Source organism: Poecilia reticulata, chromosome 21 (genome assembly GCF_904066995.2).
Source record: "Poecilia reticulata chromosome 21, P_reticulata-male-v2, whole genome shotgun sequence".
Classification (NCBI taxonomy): Eukaryota; Metazoa; Chordata; class Actinopteri; order Cyprinodontiformes; family Poeciliidae; genus Poecilia; species Poecilia reticulata.
Window position 1 is genome coordinate 8141088 of NC_088850.1, and position 22685 is coordinate 8163772.

Genomic DNA, 22685 nt, shown 5'->3' on the forward strand with positions numbered 1-22685 from the left:
CCACTAAGCGAAACGTGCGGAACTCGGAGCACCGTTGGACTGTTTACAACATCTTTAATTATATGAAGTGCCTGGCTTTGTTGACTCACACACACACACACGCGCACGTTTTACAGTGTTAACATTACAGAGAATCTGTGTGATGATAAACACCCTGACATGAGGTCAGGAGCTCAACACAGAGTCTGACACTCTGAAACCTTCAACCACCTCAAGACTTACGGCATGCAGCGGTTCAAAACATATCTACAGCTGATCCAGTCCAGTTGCTTCTTGCCTCATGTAAACATACTTAACGATATTTGCTTCGGTTGTTGGACTCTCTGGTGGATAAGGATTTAAGGAGGCGGGGGCAACACTCGGGTTCCTGTACAGAGACACACTTGGAAACTTCTCATATTTTCCAACACAAAAACAGCGGAACATATAATCACAGATGTGAACACACACACAAAAAAAAAAAGTACTTTCATCACTTGTCTGAGAAGACATAAACACAGCCAGAGAGGCACAGAATAAATAGCATGATGATGAGTGTCGGGCTGCAGGGGTAGGAGGTGGTGGGGGGGGGGGGCTTCACTCGAACAGCAGGTCCTCGTCTGCCTGCTCCGTCAGCATGTTGGCGGGTTCGGCGATGGGTCCGAGGGCGGCCAGCCGGGCGGCGATCTCCAGCTCCGTCCTTTCCCTCAGCTGCTTCTTCTTCTCTTGGATTTTCTTCAGCCTGTCGCGTAAGAAGAATCAGGTGCAGGTTGGTAGAAAGCTGGGGGACAAATCTTATAGAAAAGGGAAATACCTGGCAACACAACCACCACAAACTTTAATGTATTCATCTGATAGACTAACAAAACAGTGCACAACTGTGAACTGAAAGAAAGGGATACGTGGTTTTCAAAATAAAATAAAACATTTGGCGAGAGTAAGGGGTAAAAAACTTAGTAGACTTGCCCATAAAACTGGCAGCTATGAAATGTAGACAAAGTATGAATCCAAATCCACGGCATACTTTTCAGGTTTTTATTTTTAATGCTTTTGGAAACCACGTATCGTTTTTCTTTAACTTAATAATCCACTACTTTGTATTATTTTATTATATAAAATCTCAATAAAACATGTTTATGTTTGTGGTTCTAACATAATAATGTTTTAAGGTTTCCAGAGACATGAACAGTTTGCGTGCCTCAGGTCTGACCAAACTGATTTTCCACTTGTGAAATGCTTTAATGAATATTTAAAAACATGACATGGTTTCACCTGTAGAACTCCTCTCTTTCTCGCTCATCCAGCTCTGTGATGATGTAAGTGAGAGTGCGGTCGATCCTCGGAATAATCACTGCAGAGTGGGAAGTAAAGTCACACAAAGCAATAAATAATCTAATATTCTTCTAACGGCCCTGATGCAAGCATTGGGTTTGAGCTTACCGTGCTCGATAGCATTCACACGGCGGTTGGTGATCTTTATGGCTTCATCCAGGGTGACAAACGATGTCTGCAAACACAAATATCAACATGTGTCTTTGTTTTCTTAAAATGCAGCTGGAATTTTACAATTACAGAAATGGGGAGGGGGAGAGGGGGACTGAGGCAATATGATTCTATATTTGCAACAGCGCCCTCTACCTGTAAGGATGCTAACTCCACCAGCAGCTCCACTGCTCTGGCGTAGTTCCTCTTCAGCCTGGACAGCTGCTCTCCTCCCCTGGCCAGACCGGTGAGTTCATAACCTGACAGAGACGCACAGGAAGAATCGGTGTCCAAAAGCTGATCGTGACAAACCAGAACTGACAAACCGGACTCCACTTACTGTCTCCGCCTTCTTGGTAGTGTTCAAAAACAGGAAGGGTGACACCTGGAAGGATGAAATCGGAACGGATGAGTGTGTCCCCGCTCACAGCGGCGATTTTAATGAAACGTTTCTGAAGCTAACCTGCCACGTTGTCCTTTTTGGCTCGGACCTTCACCTGGGCTTTGTTGACGTTCTGGATGACGGTTGTGCTGCGAACAGGTGACACTTTCTCAACACGTCTGCTCCGAACTGAGCACAACCGTGAGAAATCTCGTCGCAATCCTTACCTGAAGTCTCCAGCTGTAAATTTGGCCTCGGCCAAAGAGAAAGCCGCCTCTCTCATCACCTCTCCCATCTTGGTTTTGGTCTAAAGGAAGCGACAAAAAGAATTTTAGGAACTGGAGGCTCTTCGCCCGAAAGAAGCAGGGATACCGGAATCCGAGACTCGACCGACTTCGATAATTTTGCGGAGGATCTGACGGAAGCGCATTGAGAGGGCGTCGGATTTCTTCTTGAGCAGGCTGCGGCCGGTCTGCGCTCCTTTCAGCCGGGCCTTCATGATGGTCTGAGCCCTGCACACACCACGACAACACACACCTATAATGATGGACTGGCTGATGTACAGCTCAATTTAGCAACTACAGCTGCTGAAGAGGGATGGTTTCTTTGTCAAATTTATACCAGACTGATGCCATGTTGAATGTAGCTCAATCATTTCCCATTTTGAGTCATTCCATAATTTTTTCCCCACAGATTTTTAACAACATTTTGATGGAAAACTAGGATGAGAACGGAAAGTTTAGTTTGGATTTTAAGTAGTTTTCCCGGTCTCATCCTTACGGGTTTTCTGTACTTGTTTGCCGTCTAAATAAAAATGTATTTTAGCGTGAATACAACTTGGAACGTAGTTTCCAGAAAGCCTTCTGAGGTATTAATATTGTCGAAGCTTTGCATAGCGCTTCAGCCTGTCGAAATAAACCATTCAACCAGATGCTACGATAAATTAAAATGAGCTTGATCATTTCTAAAGATTTAATATTGTTTTGAAGGCCAATTTTGTTTCGAGACACCATCATCAATTTAATTTATGGTTGTGGTTATGAGTTGGTTCTTGGCAAAATTTAAGTTTATTGGTCCCTGAGAGGGCAGATTAGCACAATTCTGCCTTTATCGATATGTTACTCGAAAATTGTCTCAAAATAACAATACTATTGTTTATCGCAATGATTCATTTATCGTCCAGAAAAATTGGCTAACATGACAGGCCTTGTAGCTCTTCTTAAAACACACCTAAACATTCAAATTATTACATATATTTACCAAAAGTCGAAATATGAACAGAGATTAGTGGTCCATATCTACAGACGACATTAAACATGGACTTCTACGGGTCTTAGAAGCAAGTCTGACGATCATCACATCCAAGAATTGAGATACAACAGTTTTAAGATTTGCTCTTTTTTTCTTGAAATCTTACGAAGCTCTTTGGAGAGAACACCAACACTCCCATGCTGAATCAAATGTGCCAATTTAATCCTCAGTATTACAATGTCTTGCTGAAGTATTTGTGTCTTAAACTTGTCCACATTTGTCACATCACAGTAACAACCTTCAGTGTATTTTATGCATAATTGTGGAGTGAAAGGAAAAGGTGGGTCTCACTTTTTGTTTAAAATCTTTTTACACATAAAAATCCTAAGCGTCATACTTATTTATTTGTTTGTTTATTTAAGATAACTCTGGAGTAGGTGCACAACTCCACAGCTCAGCACCAGAGTCAGGGTGAAATGAAAATATGGAACAGAAAGACAGTTATGTGCTGATCTGTGTTGGTCTTTCACATAAAACACATTGACGTCTGAAGCCGCAGGGCGACACCGCGGTCCAGATGGAAATCTCAGATGGACACTTCACACTCAGACGTGATGTTAGAAACATCACATGACCACAGAAGGACTCTTCCTCTTTCAAGCAGCAATCTGGCTCGTATATAAGCTATGACTGCATTTGAGTCACAGTGTAAAAACAAAATGTCCTCCCGTTTTGGGAGAAACGTGCAGATAATCACCGATCTCGGTTGAGCAGAAGCAAAAACAAAGAATGAAATGATTTAGTTTATGTTATAACGACTAGCTACGAAACGGGCAGCTTACATTCTGGAGGGGAATATGTCGATCCTGTCCTTTCCAGACATCTTCTCGTCTTTTAGTCGACTGTCTTCTGTTTACTTCCTCGGTTTGAACTCGATCCTGTCGGGATACTTTTAGTATCTATTTACAATTCTACTAGTAAATTGTGACAAAAAAAACGCATTCGTGTAGGATTAAGTGCACGAACGAAGCTAATGGTCGTGATCTTGTCCGTCCGTGATGATCAGCTGGCCTCTGGTCATGTGACTACACCGCAACTCGCTCTGCACATGCGCGCGTCGTGAAGCTCCACGAATCCTTTCCGGGTCGCAAGAAGCTAGGCACATCCATGAACGTGAGCTAGCGGGCCCGATTTGTCATCTTAAAAACATAAGAAGTCATCTTCAACGGCACATTTGAACGCGTCCAGCGCAGAAATTCCCAGTTTATTGTCGTGTAACCACATGACACAGGTGAGTTTCTATTGATGGCTAAGATGTTCGGAGCCGTGTGCTGCTAACAGCTAGCAGGGGCAGGAGGCGCATGTGATTTGGAAACCGGGTTGTTAGCATCGCCGCTAACAGATGTTAAAGTAGCCGTTTTTTTTTCCACTTTAGTAAACCACCAGTGTTCTTTTCGCTTTGGCGCTACAGATTTAATCACAAAATCTGCTTCAGTGAACTCTCCCCGGGATTGATGGAATCGTTTTGAAATGCTACTTTTCGTCTCAGTAAATGTTCATGTTAGTTTCTTTAAAAAAAAAAAAAAAAAAAAATGCCAGCGTTGCATCATCCCATTCAAACACAAAACTACGTCTAAAATAAAATACTTGAGCCTGAGCATCAAAGTAGTCAGTTATTCCGATAACCGTCTTTACATGTGAACGCATCACTAAACGGTTGAGAGATGAGGGATCATTTTTTGTCTGTTAGATTGTAGAGATGACTCTGATGTAGCCACAAGTACTGGTTCTGTACTCCCTCCATACGCCCCCCCATGGATTTGGGAGGATATTTTATAGTATTTCTTATTGTAGGGACAAATACACACTTCTTTTTGTTGTTTAATGCTAATCTAATGTTTAATATGTGGCTTCTTGCTGCGTCACACTAGCTGTAAGTATCTGATATTTACAGCTCAAAAACAACTTTCTGTAAGGTATTGCTTACTGGTTCTCTCCACTTCTTTTTATAGCTCAATTGAAGCGGTAATTAAGTCAACAACTTAACTTACTTATGTCCAGGTAACCTAATTGAAAATAAATGGTAAATTGTGGTACTAAACTAGAATTTTAAGCCAATGTTCCAAAGGCGTCTCCACTGACTTTTAAAGGTACAAAAGGTTTGACGAGTCTGGTGGCGCAACCAAGAAACTTATAAACAGTTTAAACTGGATGCTGAAATCAGCAAGATGCCTGCACAAGTGTGACTATATCTTTAAGCTAATTTAATCCCCATACCTGCTTGTAGACTTCTGCAACCTTACTGTGAGGCCTTAAGGGGATTAAAACAGTTTCCTGAGGTAGATTTGAAGGTAATAAGTGTTTTGAGACAGTTTAACTTTTAAATATCAAGAAGATGGAGCCTAAGTTGTCTTTTTCAGTTTTCTTTTAAGCAACTGTTCAGTTCAGATAAGAATTATTGCCGCCTTTAACTCCTTTGTGCTTCCATTTAGATAAACTTTCTGCTGGTTTTTTTGCGTTAGTAACCTAACCGTAAGCATTTCTTCCGTTTGTTTCCTCTCAGCGATGCCGGGTCTGAGCTGTAGGTTTTACCAGCACCGGTTCCCAGAGGTGGAGGACGTCGTCATGGTGAACGTGCGGTCAATCGCCGAGATGGGGGCCTACGTCAGCCTCCTGGAGTACAACAACATCGAGGGCATGATCCTCCTGAGCGAGTTGTCGCGGCGACGTATCCGCTCCATCAACAAGCTCATCCGCATCGGCCGCAACGAGTGCGTCGTCGTGATCCGAGTCGACAAAGAGAAAGGTGAGCGCGGAGAGAAATGCAAATGAACAGCATTTTAAACTTACAAGCAATCACGTGGATGGTAACCGTACGCACATCTGACCTTTGACCTCATCAACTGACCATTTAATTAATCCTATTAATTTTGGTTGTTTGCCTTTAAGCCTGCAGGTTGAAATTCATGTCGGTTTAGATCAGTCGTCCATTCACGTCCTGCTGTTGGTCTGTTAACAGGAACTAGAGAACAGGAAATGTGAAACTCCAGCTCTGGCTTCACTAAACTGAATGTTGTTTATGTATTTACTTTTCAAATATTCCTACTGGTTTCTACAGTTTATGCACACTTATAAATCACTTCAACATTTTAGCAGATGTGCTCTATGAAAATGAAGGATAAAAGTTTCTCCGTAAGAGTGACCAAGTCAAGTTTTCCCCTCCAGGATACATCGACTTATCAAAAAGAAGAGTTTCACCAGAGGAGGCCATCAAGTGCGAAGACAAATTTACCAAATCTAAAACTGTGAGTTGTGTAATTTATCCTCCTTTTCCTGCTTTAAATTATTTCTTCACTTTGTGTGAGGAGGAGGAGGGAGTCGGCTGACGCTTTGCACTACGCCGGTTCCTGCAGGTTTACAGCATCCTGCGGCACGTGGCGGAGGTTCTGGAGTACACCAAGGACGAGCAGCTAGAAAGCTTGTACCAGCGCACCGCCTGGGTCTTTGACGAGAAATACAAGCGGCCAGGATACGGCGCCTACGACGTCTTCAAACAGGCCGTGTCGTGAGTCCCACGCAAGATTCCACCCAGAGTCTGAATTCGATCGGCTTCCTGTTGGTTTTTGGGTTTTTTTTACAGCAAATGCTCCATTTTGACAGAGATCCCACCATCCTGGACGGTTTGGATTTAACGGAGGAGGAGCGCAACGTGCTGATCGACAACATCAACAGGCGGCTAACGCCGCAGGCTGTCAAAATCAGAGCAGGTTTGTTATTTCTCGGGATGAATCGCGGCAGGACGAAGACGAACGGACGGTCAGTTTAGTTTCCTCTGCAGATATTGAAGTTGCATGCTACGGCTACGAGGGCATCGATGCAGTGAAAGAAGCTCTGAGGGCCGGACTCGCCTGCTCCACTGAGGTCATGCCCATCAAGGTGATGCCCCCACCGCCTCCGTCTTTTCTGTTATTAATGTCTAATTACCGCCACCGTAGCTAACTGTGGTTTCTGCTCGGTCTAGATCAACCTGATCGCCCCCCCTCGATACGTGATGACCACGACCACCCTGGAGCGGACAGAAGGCCTGTCTGTCCTCAACCAGGCCATGGCTGCGATCAAGGAGAAGATAGAAGAGAAGAGAGGCGTCTTTAACATCCAGATGGAGGTGAGGAATTCCCGCTGCCTTTTGGAACCAAATATTTATCAAAGTTTCCACAATGTTCTCTTTAAGTTGCTGCAGTTTGGAGGGAGAATGCTGCCTTTGATTTTTCTCTAAAGCAGAAAATCCGCCCCTGTAAAGAAACGTGATCAAAACAGCAGATTGTAGGAAATCCAAGATGAATTTACATACATTTGGTAGAGACATCCGCAGAGTCTTTTAGTTTATCTCTGTACCCAATTTAAACACCTCGACACTAAATTATACATTTTTGTTGCGAATGAAGCTCAACCTGAGTTAGCTTTGGCAAGTTTCTTGGACTTTGACTAGGCCATTCTAGCACATGAATAGCTTGGATCTAAACCATTTCATTGTTTCTAGCGTTGTGACTTTTGTCCTGCTGGAAGATAAATCTCTGTTTCAAGTAGTTTTTGGAGACTCAAAATGGTTTTCTCTTTGAATTGCTTTGTAATTGGCTCCATTTTTTTCCCCCATAAAGCTCGACAGTCTTTGGTTTTTCTACTGAAAATTATTTTTTTCCCTCAACAAAGGTTTGCATGTAGGACTTAAAGTTCAGTTGACCAGATCTTCTTGTTCCACATGTTTGCTGTGTGCCACCTACCCAGCTTAAACTAGAGAAATGGATCTTTTAAGGCTTTTTTTTTTTTCTTTCTCGCTTTACTTCCATAAAGTAAGGCGAGATTAGCTCTTGACCTTAACAACCAATCCTGCATAGTTACCATGGGCCTCTTGACTGCTTCTCTGATTAATGATCTACTAGCTGGCTTTGTCCATCTCCTGTGTTTTCTAATAAACCTCTGATTCCTTCTGAGGCATCAGCAGAAAGGGTGATGAATATAAATGCACACCGCACTTACCAGATTGTTATTTTTGTAAAATCCCTTTATTTTTACTCTCCGTATAACATGTTACTTTGGCTTGGTCCATTACACTAAGTAATGAATAAAAATACTAGAGGTTTGTGGATCAGTAAAACAATAATCTAAGGATCCCCTGATTGGACTAAATTATGAACTCCAATCATATGGGTTTTTATTGTCCATGACATTTGGACATTTCTAAAGATGTGGCTGAGCAGATTGAATTTTGTTTTTTTACACACATGCTCTGCACAACTTTAGTATTGCTGCAAATTAAATTTGTTTTGCCCCATTAATAACTGAGGTACCTGTGAGGGGGGAGGGGGTTAATCGGGCTTTGCATCAATCTTTTTCCTGAACCCGACTTGCCTTTCTCTTCCTATTTAATGTCGTTACATGTTCAAAAGGTTTGCATGTTGTACATTTAAATAAGACTTTATTATTTTTGTTCCCGACAGCCCAAAGTGGTGACGGACACGGATGAGACTGAGCTCGCCCGGCAGCTGGAGAGGTTAGAAAGGGAGAACGCTGAGGTGGACGGAGACGACGACGCTGAAGAGATGGAGGCCAAAACTGAGGACTGAAGAGACGAAGAATCAGAGAAGATGTGGACAGGCCTGGTAGTCGGTTTCAGCTTTTCAGGTTGCAAACGTTTAAGTCATTTTATTACTCGATTGGCAAAAGAAAAGGATCTTCTCAACCCCCACGTGAACACAAGGATGGCTAAGCAAGTTTAACAGCAGGATAGTTTCAGTCTGAATAAACAGAAGCTGCTCAGTGGCCTTCACTTACCTTTTGCTTCAGAGCTCAGCCTCTTCAGTATCCATGGCTCCAAATCTCCGAGTGGTCAGTGAACGCGACTGACCGAAGGGACAGAAGAAGCTCATCTATCGACCGCATTCAGTTGTGATATTATCTTCCAGTTCCAAGGTGTTTTACCAGCAAGATCTGCTCTGTGTGTAGCTCACATGACATCAATAAAGTTCTGGAAATTTTCTTCTCAATGAGTCTTGTTCAGTGAAAAGCCCAAACAGGATAAAGTTGGCAATAAAAATGTTAATCACAGGTTTTAATTATAATCTTGGCAGGACTGCTTAGTCTTAAGTTTTTTTATATCTTTTTTCTGTCAAGCAAAAGTTTTTGATAAGGCTACCGCTAACATCTTTGCTAGCTGGCTAGCTTTTTGCATCTGGTGGGTAAATATACTGCTCAAAAAAATAAAGGGAACACTTAAACACTTAAGTGTTTAAGTGTTCCCTTAAGTGTTTAAGTGTATATTGAGTAAATATATTGCCTAATGTGTCTTTAAAAATCTTGTCTTAATTAGATCTAAATGCTTTAATCAAGGAGACCAATACCAAACATACATTTGGATTAAATCATTTAAAACTAAACATACTTATAGCCTGTAATTACCATAAACATTATTGGCAACAATTCGGGTGAAAATGAAAACTTCACATGCATTAAAAAAAAAAGTTTTAATCAAATGTTCACCATTACAAAAAAATAAATTTTCATGACTCCAAAAAGACATTTTTCCTATTCTTAGCTCCATTTCTTATAGTGGTTGTGACATGTGCTTTTTCCTCAAGATTGTTGCCACCCATAATTCTGTCCTGCTGAGGTGGTTTGTTGACAAAGACGGATCTAATCATCAGGAATGTGGTAAAACAGAAAAAGGCTCAAGTTGCGTCAATCCCCTAATAAATACACCCCTGTAAAAAAAAAAAAAAAAAGTAAAAGTGCACTCTTTGAGGATCGCATACATCAAAGTCCAGGTATGCAAACAAGCCATTTTCCTAAACTTTAAATTGGAAAATTGTAGCTTAGCTGCATGTGTGGAAGTAAAAGCACAGGACCAATGGAGACTCACCAGCAGGACTCGACTCTATGGAGCCTTTCATTACAGCCAAATGATTCTATATATACAGAAGCAACATGGACGTCAGCACCTGCACGGAGCCCGAGTGTGTGTTGCAGGGAAAAACAAACGCATTTGGTGTCAATGTTGCAGTTTTTGTTCTGAATGACACACGATTTCACAACACTTGTATAAACAGTTTGGGGTTCGGGGAGGAAATATCTTCATTCAGTGGTTGTTTCTTACTTCACCAGTCCAATTTTCTTTGCTTCAGTTTCATAAATGAGCAACCGCCACATTTTCACAATGAAGACTTCAGCCTCTTCATCAAGCACCTGAGCAGGAGAGGAAAAAACATTGGTTTTAATGGTAAACTTTGATTAAATGTATCAACGTGAACAGAATATTGCTCACCATGGCAACATCATCCAAGATACTTTGGGGCATACTGTGAGCCATCACCTGAGAGCAGACAAATATCAGTACATAAACATTTCCAGCACCAGACTCTGTAGTTAAAAACAATACAAATAAACTAAAGAAAACTTGTAAGTAACCAATTATGATATTCATTGTAATGGAATTCTACAGCAGGACAAGGTAAACTAAAATATTGTATTTTGAAAGGTTTCTCTTTCACCCTATACAGTTGACTGGTCTGAGAAAGTTACAAAAAATATCTAAAAAATCTTCTCCACAGGTTTTCTAGGATTTGGCAAATAGAAATAATTTTGGTGATTCTAATTAACCTAAAACAAGAGATGTTTGGTCTTATTTAACTTCAGATTGTGATGGAAAAAAGTAATTTTTATTCATTTAAATACCTGATTTCAACTACAAATAACTCTTTCCAAATGTTACATTACACTTTCCAAACATTGAAAAGTAGTATTTTCGTATCACTTCACTTTTTCTCAAAAATCAGAAACATTTTCTTTCTATTTATTTTTTTTACATTTTTACCTTTGAGCACACAAAGTCCACTAATGTGGGCTCTTCCTCGCCGATGTACTCAATGATTTTTTTATTGATCCAGGGTCTAACACGTCGCTCCATTAACGTCTGCGAAACGAGACCACAACACAGCAACTGGATTAAGATGTGAACACACCATGTCATTTACCAAAGTAAAGCAAAAGGTCATCAGAAGAAAAGAAAATGTGAAGAAAAGCTTTGTTACCGTGTCAACCATGGACCAGTCCAGAGGGTAGGAGAACAGTTCTGGTTTGGCTGTCGGTATCTTCTCTATCAGACTCTTGATGTGCTTGCGTTTCTCCTCGGTGTTGGCTCCTTTTATGCTGGACAGTCCGGCGCCGTCGACGCCCAGGCTCTTGTCGTCGTCGTAATCCAGGGGCACCAGCTTCCGCTTGCGTGGCTGTTCATCTGCCTCCTCATCGTCGAACTTGTTGAAGACGCTGTCCACTGGAAGCTTCTTCCTCTTGACGGCATTATGCTGGCTCGGGCTCCCAGTAGCACCTGGTGTGGACACAAGTTAATCACGGAGTCCCTCCAGCTGAAAACATCTGGTTCTGCTTACTGCGGGACAATCTGGAAATCTGTCACCATCTCATTTTTTTGTATTTTTTTTTTCTGTATATAGGTTTATCTGAGCAAATCATCTATATGAACTTGAAATGTAAATTATTGATCGAGTTAAAGTTGATTGATCTTATCAATTGGCTAACAACTGATAAGCAGCCATTTTCTTAAAACTTGAGTTTTTAAGCATCTCACTCTGTTTTGACCGTTTTTCTATCTCGTTCTAGAATGGCCCCGCCATATTTGTTTCTGTATCAACTGGCTCCACTTAAGGATGACCAGCCACACCCTCTTCTGGATGGAGGCCAAACAACAATGCATTAAGCGTTTTGAATTAATTTTAATCTTATAAACCATTAATTGACGACTGCAAGTCGATTAACTGTTGTTACAATAAGGTCATTAGTTTCCATTCATCAGTCAAGGATTATTCACTCTAAAGCAAAAGAAACATCTTTTCCACTCACCCAGTTTTAGGCTGAGGCCGATCTTGGGCCGGTTCTCGTCCTGCGGCAGAGCGTCTGGCGGTGAGTTTTCGTGCGGGATGATGATGCCACACGGCGACTCCTCTCCGGGGGTGTTGGGAGACACATTGCCGCTCGCCGACGATACAGAAGGAGCGGCTGTGATGGGCCGCATCATGGGCTTCAGCTGTGGTTTTGCTTCAATGCTGTCTTCATCATTGTCATAATCTTCCTCCTCGCCTTCCTCTACCTCCTGGTCGGAGTGATGAGGATGAGCATGAAGATGAGGATGAGGCCGTGCGCTGGGTTTGGCCTTTTCCGGCTCTTGTCTACGTTCCCTGTGGTCTCTGGACCCTCTGTGGCGTTCACGCTGCTCCTCGGGTTCGGGCTCTTGGATGATGGGGGGCTGCCTCAGACGCTCTTCCTCCTCTTCTTCCATCTACACCAATCAGAAGCAGGTAAGAGGAAAGCAGCATCCAATGGCAGAACAAACAAGGAAAGCTGAATATGAAAGCTAATGTGCAGAGAGAGACTCTCGAGGAGAAAGTGACCTTCAACAACAGACAGCATGCCTCCTCACCACCGCTCCACAGAAACACAGTGAACCTGAGTTAAAGAGACAACGATACCCTGCGCAGCTCTGCGTCCGGGTCTGGATGTCCCTCGTCCAACAGCCTCTGTCTGATCTCCTCCAGCTCCTCCTTCTCCCTCTTCCTGTCACGCTCGTCCGCCTCCATCTCCTTCTCTCTGTCTCTGAGACGCTTCTGCAGCGCACTCCCCCTAGTGGTCGCAGTGAAAAACAGCAGCTCTCAGAACAATGACCACAGCTGCAGTACTGCATGATCGGTTGAGGTAGATCTGGGTCACACATACTCAGACTTTCTACATGTTTTTGTTCCCTCATTTTAATGGACATGAAAAGAGAGAGAGAGAGACATTTCTGGCAAATGGGCCTTAAATTTGATACCACATTTCACAGAGAGAAGAGAAGGAATGATAAAAGGAAGAATATCCAAGGATGAAAGTGAGGAAGGAATGACAAGGAAAGTCAGAACAGAAAGAAAAACAACACACAAAGTGAATAAGGACAAGAAATGACAAGGAATTGAAGAAGCAAGGACAGAATCACACCAAGAACAAGAAAATGTGGAACAAGGACGAAACTGATGAAAGAAAGACAAAAAGAAAAGGTAGATAAAAGGAAAGAGGAGATAAGCAATGAATGAAAGAAACAGGAAATGACAATGAAGGACAGATGGTGGAAAAATAAGAAAAACAAGGAATGCTGAAGGGAGAAAAAGACTTGAACTGAAGAAAGTACAAGTGAGAACAAACAGAAACAGAGGATGCTGAGCATAGATATATGTCATGTCTTTCCCCCCCCCATACTTATCCAAACCAGAGTTAGGAAATGGGAGCCGTGCAGAATTATTAGATGACAAGCTAAAGGTTCAGCTATATTTGTTACCCGTTGGAAGTTTTCAGGTCATTAACGTTAATATTTGTGCAATCATTTCTGTATAATCTCTCCTATGTTCAGACATCTGATGTTCTCGCTCACCTGTAGTATTTGGGGTCGTCTCTGTCATCATCGTAGTCTTCAAGAAACTCCTTCAGTCGTTTGCCTTCTTTTACCTAATTAAAAAAAAGCAGAAACTATGATTTATGTACACTTAATACTTCCTGTAACAAGAGATGCATTTTTAAAGTTAATGAATACTTTGTAGGATAATCAAGTGCTAATTGACTTTGCAAGTGAAAAAAGTGAGAATTTTAATCCTGAAAAATTAATTCAGAGCCGGAGAGTTCTGCACATGTTCACCCTGCTCTCACCATTTCTCGTCTGCGCTCATCTTCTCTTTCCGACTCCTTGGCATAATCCCGAGCCTTTTTCCGCTCCCTCAGCTCCCAGTTTTTCAGACGCTACAACAAACAATTAGGGTTAAATACAGACACAAGAAATTTGATATTTTAGAAAAAACATTTCAATTTTACTGGGGGAAAAATCTTTTTTGTAGTGGTCCTTTTGCGGGTCACTAGATTTTGATGTAATTACAGTCAGAAAAGGAAATTCTAACTTAACAGATCGAACACCTTTTGATATACAACCTTTAATCATGATTTGTTTTTTTTTACAAAACTGTTTTACCTCCTGATATGCTGCCTCCTTATCCCTGAGTTTTCGTTCCAGCTTCCTACGTTCGTAAGCGTCCTCTTCATCTTCTTGGTCACGCTTCTTGTCCCTCTCCCGTTCTCTTTCTCTCTCCCTCTCTCTGTCTCGGCTCAATTCCCTGTAAAAAAAAAAAAAAAAGTTTTGATACATTAGATTTTAATATCCCCTTAGATGAACATGTGTAATAAACAAGTTAAAAAAAGTTAAAATCTTCAGAAAGTGAATTGTCTGCACTGACTTAATGATTTACTTGATAAGTTTCTTTGTTCATCACCTCTGGAAAAAACTGTACAAAATGTGTTGTATAAATAGAAACTGATAAAAGCCATTAAATCCTGTGATAGGCAGGTTTAAATGGCAACACTTTGAAATGGCACATAACACATTTACACAAATAATTAGACTTTTAGATGCAGACTACAAATCAGACTATTTAAAATAAGAATCTCAACGTATTCAAGGTTCATACTGAACGTTTTACTTCACAAAAATGTCCTTGACTGTAACAGGTGCGCATCTATCTACGTCACCTTGATCGGCTGCGCTCGGCACTCCGGTCACGGCTGCGGTCTCTGTCCCAGTCTCGCTCTCGTTCTATCTCCCTGTTCCTGCGGTCACGCTCTTTGTCGCGGTCTCTCTCCCTCTCCTGTTCCCGTTCCTTCTTCCTTTCCCTCTCGCGCTCCTTCTCTCTTTCGCGATCCCGCCGCTCTCTTTCCCGCTCTCGCTCTTTTTCTCGCTCCCTCCTTTCGCGCTCGAACTCCAGCCGTTCCTTCTCCCGCTTGTCTTTCTCCTCTTCGAGTTTCTGCAGAGCAAAACACACACAGGCTCAGGATTTGCCACTTGACATCCAGGAGGAATCTGCAGTAAGCTCTCATATGTACACAGATCAAGTGGTTTCCAGAGTTTGAGAGGTTTCCAAGGAACATGCCCTAATAACTATGAAGCCACAATCCTATCCGATGGCACAGAAGACTCCCACTCACAGAGAGACTTCCTGTATCTAAAGCAACATGGTGTGCTCTGTTGCTTCAAAAGGTGAAGGATAAAACTAGATTTTACCAAGAATGTAACTGGAAACCACTCAAATAGCAGGATCTGTGGAACACATTTGACTTTTGGCATTCGTAACAAAATGCAGCAAATGAAAAATACTTTTTCTTCCTTAAGATCCCTTCTTTCAGGAATAAAAGGAAAACAACAAAAAAAAAAACAAGAAACAGGCATCAGTCTTTGGTTGAACTAGTTGTTTGTGACTTACAGGTGTTGAACTACGGACTCAGGCCTTCGCTGCCCCTACAAGCCTTTTAAGTTAGGCCTGGGAGGAAAGCAGGTCACACGGTATATAAGGAAAAAACATTATGGGATTTTTGTCTTGCTTAAGCATCAACATAATCATCAACAATAGCCTTTCATTTAGTGGCTAACACCGCATTTGGAGTAACTCTACATCAACAAATGAACATTAGTTACATTTCTGCACAGATATATGAAATTGTAGAAGCAGTCTTACCCCTGCAGAAGTCTTCAGCTGCTCTTCTTGACTAGTCACACACACACACACACACACACCAACCATACAATTTAGCTGAATTACACACAAGGCTTTGAATGCACTTCAGAAAAAAACATTTATCTTTCTTTGTGCTGTTATAAAAAGGAAACTGACAAACTGCAGCAAACAGACCAACAGAAAGCCTTGGGTGTAACACAAGTTGAAAAAGAAAACGTGACAAAGTTGTGACCTTAACCTCCAAAGGTGTTGTTTTTAGAGTACATTACTTTACTATCCTGACATTAATTTGCATCTTTCATTGACTTGTCCTGTGCTCTACTCTCCATCCAGACATGAGATTGGTCTATTCTCTATACAAAATTTGTTACCAAAGAACCATGACTTTCTGGATGTCTCTGTCCAGTTTCGCTGCTTCCCAAAACACCCCTACCTACAGCAATACAGTCATGTCTCCAAAATCCTTAAAAAAAAAGGCATAAAGTCCTAAATGATTCTTGCATTCCTGCCAGATACCAGCAAAAGAAAAGTCATGACTAAAGATGCACAGAGAAATTGGCTGGTTACTCTAAACTTACTCATAAGATGATGGGCTACATAAAATTTCAACTCGTCATCTTTATTCAGAAACATTAGTTAAAACTTGAGCTGCAGAGCTGTGTAATGTTGACTGCTCACCATCTATGTCTCATATGCACATTATTTTGCCTCCAATCTTACAAGAAATGACTAAAAACTTAAAACACCAGAAATTGTGAGCATTTTCCTAAAAATAATATTGAGCAAGACAAAGTTATTGTAGCCATTTTTAGTTGGGTTTTATTTATAGATACCTCTGAGGCAAAACCTGGAAGACTTTGCAGATTTTAAGTGATGCAGAGAAGCAGCTCTGAAACCTGTTACATTTTACAATAAGCATTGTTGTGAAGACTGTTCAATTTATCCAGTAGTTGGAGGGAGAAAGGTATTTTTATGCCATTTGTAAAAGTACAAATAACATAAAAGTTATTTGTGTTATTTCAATTTAAAGGTAAATTGAAATAGTAAACTAAAGGAAAAAAGAATCTGTGAACCAAAATCAGCCACAGAAACCAAATCTGGTCAGTGCATCTCCAGTCACAAATAGTTAACTGAGCAAAAACATTTGCCATCTGGCCTGTTTTCACCAAACTAGAACTACTACTAACTATTCCAAATGCAACATCGCTCATCTAACTAAATACTGACCAAAGAGGTAAAATAATATTTAAAAGAATATATTTTTTTTAAAAATTCAAGAATAGAAAAACTTATTGCATTGTTGAGTTTTTTTGCATTTCTTTTTTAACTAATGACACTAACTGTTATTGCTCATTAGGGACACAAAGGCTCAACGATGCCATGTTCCATAATAAAAGCCTGTTTTTCTTACTTACCTCTGTAAGAAGTACACTGATGTCCAGGTCTTTTGTTTTTGTTTTATTACATAAACATTATAGTTGAAAAAAATATTCTTTAAGTTCTATCGATGAAATCATGCTATAATTAAAGAGCTTTTATTTTTCATTTATATGAAGAACCATGTGCTTCTTTTAACCCTTTGCTCATAAATCTAACATTTATTTGATATAAGGAAATAAATGAGTAGGTACTTATATGATGAGTAGGTGAGAGAAAGGAGAGATTTCCTGACACACTCACTCACTCACTTACTCTCACACACATAGAGCACGTACCTCGTCAATCTTCAGATCATCATACTGCTGTGGAGAGGGCGCCCCCACCTCACACGAGCATAATAAAGGTTACAGCAAAAGTCACTGCAGTGGTTACTGAGTCCTTGTGCTTCAACATGAACACCATTAAGACAGACCATCATTTATGGAGAACTTGCACAGGTTCACTGACTCTGGACATTTCCAGGGACCTGCCAATGCATTCATGATTGCGTAGCCAATATGTCATCCGTATTACTGTGTATGATATGATAGACTGAATTCAACCATTTTAGCCCTGGTGGCAAAGGAAGTGTGCAGTTGCCCCGATGCAAGTCCTCAAGAGGGGGACGCCCAGTATATGTATAAAAGAAAAGAAGGCTGATACTTACATCCTATCCTGGCAACTTTTTCCAAAGCTCTGAGATTCATCTTGCTTTAGTCACCATATGATCACTATCATAATGGTGGGGTTTAATGAATAGATTAGCTTTAATGTAACTTTACATTGTCTCCATGCATTTTTGTGTGATGAATGAAGAAATGGATCTAGAAAAGGTCACACCTAAGAATTTCACTAAGGATTTTTTTGCTACTCTAAATGTGCAGTAATGCATATGGTGTAAATATTTGGTGGAGCCAATTTGTGGATGCGGGTTACAGACATCAGTTCTAATTAAAATATGCCAACTCTAGAAGTGAACTACGTGAGAAACTGTTGTCCAAAACCTGTAATGTCAATTGCAAAATAAATTAAGTCACTTTACCTTGTGAGTGTCGCGAAATTTACTAATCTCTCTGGAAATCAGGTCCCGCTTGTCCTCCTCGATGTCGATGGTGTTAATGTCGTCCTATCGGAAGGGGAGGAAAAAAACAAAGTCTCAATTCCTAAACTGATTCCATAATTAATTTCAAAAACTATGCCAAACAGAACAGAGTTTGGGTTTACCTCTTCTTTCTTTTCCTTTTTTCTCTTTCGCCTCTGAGCGTCGTCATCCTGCGAAGGCGCGTTGAGCTCTGCGGCGTATTCCCGCATCAATCCATCGATGGCATCTTTGACCATCTGATCTCTTTTCTTTGTCTCCTCATCAAGAACCTCCACATCGTCACCTCCTCCTTCTTCTTCCTTCTTATTTTGCTGAAACACAAAATCATTCAAGCTTTATTATCGAGGCCCCCTCCAATTAAGACACTACAATAACGGACTATTTTATTTTGAGTGTGTATGCATGCATTTAAAAGTTAAATATGAAGCCATGTACATGATACATTCTTGGAGTAAAGAATGGCTCTTTACTAACATAATAACATGTTATTATTATTAACATGTCAAAACTAATTCACACCCCATTTGCTGTCTTCTTCTTGGCTTTCCACTCATCCAGCTGAGCTTTAGTCTTTGCGTCCACCTTCACCAGCAGGTTTTTGTCTCCAATCTGCAGGTCATGAAGCAGCCGCAGAGCTCGCAAGGTGGACTCCGGCTCTTTGTATTCACAAAAACCAAACGCTGCAACAGATAAGTTAATGAAACGAGACGTGAAAGCCTGAACAGACACAGAGGTTTAGGGGTTGAAAGCAAAATCCTAACAGAGAAACGAGCAACACCAAAGGCAGGTTAGCAGTACTGTCGTAAAAATGTGTTCAAACAAAGACATTCTTTAAAGAAAGCCATTAACTACGGATTTTAATGTTAATTGTACTGGACCTAAACTGGCTGCAGCAAATTTTTTACTAATTTACCGTTTCTGGTGTAAAACTCCTTTGGGAACCTGAGCAGGTTTTGAGACAACCAGGTGTCCAGGAATACATGTCGTAAACTACAACAAGCAACAGTTCCAACAGATCTTTGCCAGATTTCTTATTTATCTAGAATCAAATTTCTAGAATATCTTTTGGGCATTTGAGTACTAAATGTCTTGTGATGCCAAAAGGAGAATTGGAATTTGGACTTAGAGAACATATGTATCTTACACTTTCAGAATGCGTGTACGATAAAATAAGGCTGAACTACTCAACAACAAAAAAATTACTTCTCCAAGACATAATGATGCTTGAATTCTTGAATTACCTTGAAGTTTTCCAGAAGCTCCTTGAACTCGTTTCCAGCTCAAAACAATACCACATTTCTGCAAAAGTGGGGCAAAAGGAAAAATCCGTATCACAAAATAAGAAATATTGTACATCTATAAATACTACAATTTATCGGAAAGATTAAATAAAAAGCTGAGCTCATCTTAAATGTTTCATTTCTTTTCATCGTCTTACCGCCAGCAACTGTCTGATCAGCATGTCTGAAGCTTTCTCCGATATGTTCCCTACAAACACTGTGGTCGTGGGCCCGCTGCTCTCCTCGTCCTTGGCTCGCATCGCAGAAAGGTCTTTCTTTGGAACAGGAGGCTTACTGACGACCGGAACAGAAGAAACCATAACTGCAGGGGCCGGGGCCATGATGCCCATGTGAACTGGGATCATTGGAGTTCCTAAAATAGGTAGAGGAAATGCATAAATAAAGCAGAAACAAAGCTGCAACAACAAAATGCATGTTAAGATAAGCCATGAGAGCATGCAAATCCTACAACACCCACCAGGATGCAAGTTTTTTTGCTATCAGGAAGGGCAGTAAAACTATTCATTCCGTGATAAACTCTGTTTAAACAAAAAGAAATCTACATCATTACATTTGGAATCTCAGTCTTATGACTACACACAAAATGCTGTTTTTTAATTGCTTTTTTAAAACTGTTTTATTTCTTAAATTATTGTGTGTGTGTGTGTGTGTGTGTGTGTGTGTGTGTGTGTGTGTGTGTGTGTGTGTGTGTGTGTTCGCAGCATTAAAGTAATGAAAACTGGAAAAACATTTATTGACCTCGTAGGATTCCTTTAAAGCACAGGTGTCAAATTCCAGTCCTCAAGGGCCGGTGTTCTGCAGTGTTTAGATGTGCCACAGGTACAAAACACTGGAATGAAATGGCTTAATTAGCTTAATTACCTTAGATCAGTTCTCCAGAGTCTTGCTAATGACCTAATTATTCTATTCAGGTGTGGTGCAGCAGAGGCACATCTAAAAGTTGCAGGACAGCGGCCCTTGAGGACTGGAGTTTGATACCCCTGCTTTAAAAGTAAGTAAAATTTTAAATTAGTTGGAGTGGAGAGCCCCATAGTTATCCTAACATGTAAAAATTATATTCTTATTGTTTAGTTGATAACCTTTCCAATAAATAGAAAAAAATTAATTGGCTGCTGATCATTTTGTTCCTTCGCAACAACTTTGTAGTTTGTGACATTTGAAGATTTGAAGTAATTTGCTCTAGTCTACTGTAAGGAAATGAAACTTATGTGACAATTAGTAATACATGAGATTGGTGAAAACGACCAAGAACCGTTTCAAGACGATTTAACTAAATTGTTCCTACGGAAAAATAAATTTAGATACTTAAGTGTAAGCACCCTGCTATAAACTGGAAGTAGAAAGGCACATTGTTGAGTTATAAGTTGGTGAAGGAACAATATTTCATCAGAGGTGACCATTGTGATTCAACTAAGCAAAAATTAAAAATAATTGGCTTAATAAAAATTTGTTTGTACCATATCGATTACTATTTTTTTGCGTTTTCCAGTAGCATCAGTCTATTGTACTCATTTTAAAAGAATTACACAAAAAAACAATATTACATACATAAAAAGTAGCTGATTACCTGAGGGGAAGCCAGCGTATTGATGAGGTATCCCAGGAGGGGGCAACAGCGGCCGGTTTAAATGAGGGGGGAAGGACATTCTGAATGTGGTTATGACCTAATAAGCACAAACACCTTTTAATCATGTTATCAATTGTGACTTTATATATAAATATGTTAATATTGTACAGTAATTGTGTCTACATTAGTTTCTAACGTTTAGGGCACACAAAAAGAAACACTTCCTGCTACATTACCTCAATGTTTAACCAGAAATGGGCAATTAATTTTATTCGACTCATTTGGAAAGTTACTTAAAAATAGGTAAGTTTATCTAGAGGGCATCAACTAATTTAATGCTGTCAAGTCCAAAGCTTCATAAACTGCTAAGTAAATTTGAGCGTGACAACTAAAAACAAGCAGCTAAGTTGGCTAAAGCTAGCACTGAAGCACGTTCCTACACCCGGCACAACTAAATAATGCTAACCTGACATTAGCCTCAGTCGCAATACTGGCTTTTAATCAGCTAAAAATACGTTTTAAAAAACTCAAATGTAAATGTATACATACCACAAAACCAAGTGGCGCACAGTAAGATAAAATCCACTATACGCCAACGTTTAGGACGTTAGATTAGCACTGCTGCTAGCCGCGGCCTTCAAATAACACTTTCGCGCAAGCGTTCTGCGCACCGAGGTAAGTGCGTTTGTTTTGTGTATCAGGACGTGGCTGTTCAGGCGGAGGGTATTCCACATCCCATCGTGGTGAGCAACATTTTGTTTCCAGTTTGGTAAAGTCATCAAAAGGTCACCCACACATTTGATTAAATTATATTTTTTTTAGCAAACAGTTTTACAAGAAGAGCTTACCAAATTACACGAATTCACTGCGGAAGACACTTACAAGCAGCGGCCCCAACCCTTCTTGACCCTCAGCACGCAACGTGTAAAAATGTCAAAAATCTCAAAATAATAGAATCCCAGGTTCATTTAAAGTCAGTAAAATTAATTCAAATACAATCCAAACCATCAGACTCTGATCCAATACCTTCCAAATAATTTCATATAATAATAAAATGCTGTTAAATAAAGGACTGGTTAAGTAATTTATCAGAGGCAACTAATTTGGCAACGAAGCATTTGTTTACGTTCCAAATAAAAAAAATCTTTGCAGCACATGCTATATCTTGAGATATCAAACAGAATGTGTGTGAACTGTCGCTTATGATAATCATACATTCATCTAAGATCATGGTGGGAAAATGTCACATTTTCTATTTCCATTCTTTCTGCTCAAGCGTTGACCTTACTGACTTAGCGAATAAAAAGCATTTTTTATCTTCAAACTTAATCTTTAGAAATCTAAATTAATTGGTAAACGATCTGGTTTTTATTGATCTATCTTGTTTTATTTTCACGTTCAGAGTCAGAACTTTCAAATATACTAGTTTTTTGCCCCTTATTAATAAACGGGAAATCTTTTATTCCAGATGTCGGTAATAACATATTCACTTTATTTCCAGACAAAACATAGCACTTATTTAAAAATAAGAAACGGTATAAATCATCAAGTGAAGAGACCACATATCTAGCACTAACAATAATAATAATTACTTATTATTATTGTTAGTGCT

The 22685-nt window shown here is 40.3% G+C and overlaps 3 protein-coding genes across 3 annotated transcripts; 1 reads left to right on the forward strand and 2 right to left on the reverse strand.

Moving 5' to 3' along the window:
• Positions 1-34: 34 nt before the first annotated feature.
• atp6v1d (ATPase H+ transporting V1 subunit D) lies at positions 35-4164 on the reverse strand. The gene is made up of 9 exons (XM_008397486.3): positions 3937-4164; positions 2238-2355; positions 2071-2150; positions 1925-1992; positions 1802-1846; positions 1618-1721; positions 1420-1486; positions 1252-1330; positions 35-721 (listed from the first exon to the last, which is right to left on the reverse strand). The coding sequence occupies exons 1-9, from the start codon at positions 3975-3977 to the stop codon at positions 577-579; spliced, it is 747 nt and encodes a 248-aa protein (XP_008395708.1). The 5' UTR covers positions 3978-4164; the 3' UTR covers positions 35-576.
• Positions 4165-4211: 47 nt separating this feature from the next.
• On the forward strand, positions 4212-9138 carry eif2s1b (eukaryotic translation initiation factor 2, subunit 1 alpha b). Its single transcript, XM_008397485.2, has 8 exons — positions 4212-4385; positions 5658-5900; positions 6320-6399; positions 6508-6659; positions 6755-6861; positions 6933-7030; positions 7116-7259; positions 8593-9138. The coding sequence occupies exons 2-8, from the start codon at positions 5660-5662 to the stop codon at positions 8716-8718; spliced, it is 948 nt and encodes a 315-aa protein (XP_008395707.1). The 5' UTR covers positions 4212-4385; positions 5658-5659; the 3' UTR covers positions 8719-9138.
• A 462-nt stretch (positions 9139-9600) lies between these two features.
• On the reverse strand, positions 9601-21757 carry rbm25b (RNA binding motif protein 25b). Its single transcript, XM_008397487.3, has 17 exons — positions 21623-21757; positions 21074-21170; positions 19644-19858; positions 19447-19504; positions 18725-18885; positions 18328-18516; positions 18146-18229; positions 14705-14976; positions 14151-14292; positions 13835-13924; positions 13563-13636; positions 12631-12781; positions 12005-12440; positions 11179-11474; positions 10962-11060; positions 10413-10460; positions 9601-10333 (listed from the first exon to the last, which is right to left on the reverse strand). Exons 2-17 carry the CDS (start codon positions 21150-21152, stop codon positions 10241-10243), a joined length of 2487 nt encoding a protein of 828 aa, XP_008395709.2. The 5' UTR covers positions 21153-21170; positions 21623-21757; the 3' UTR covers positions 9601-10240.
• Positions 21758-22685: the final 928 nt, after the last annotated feature.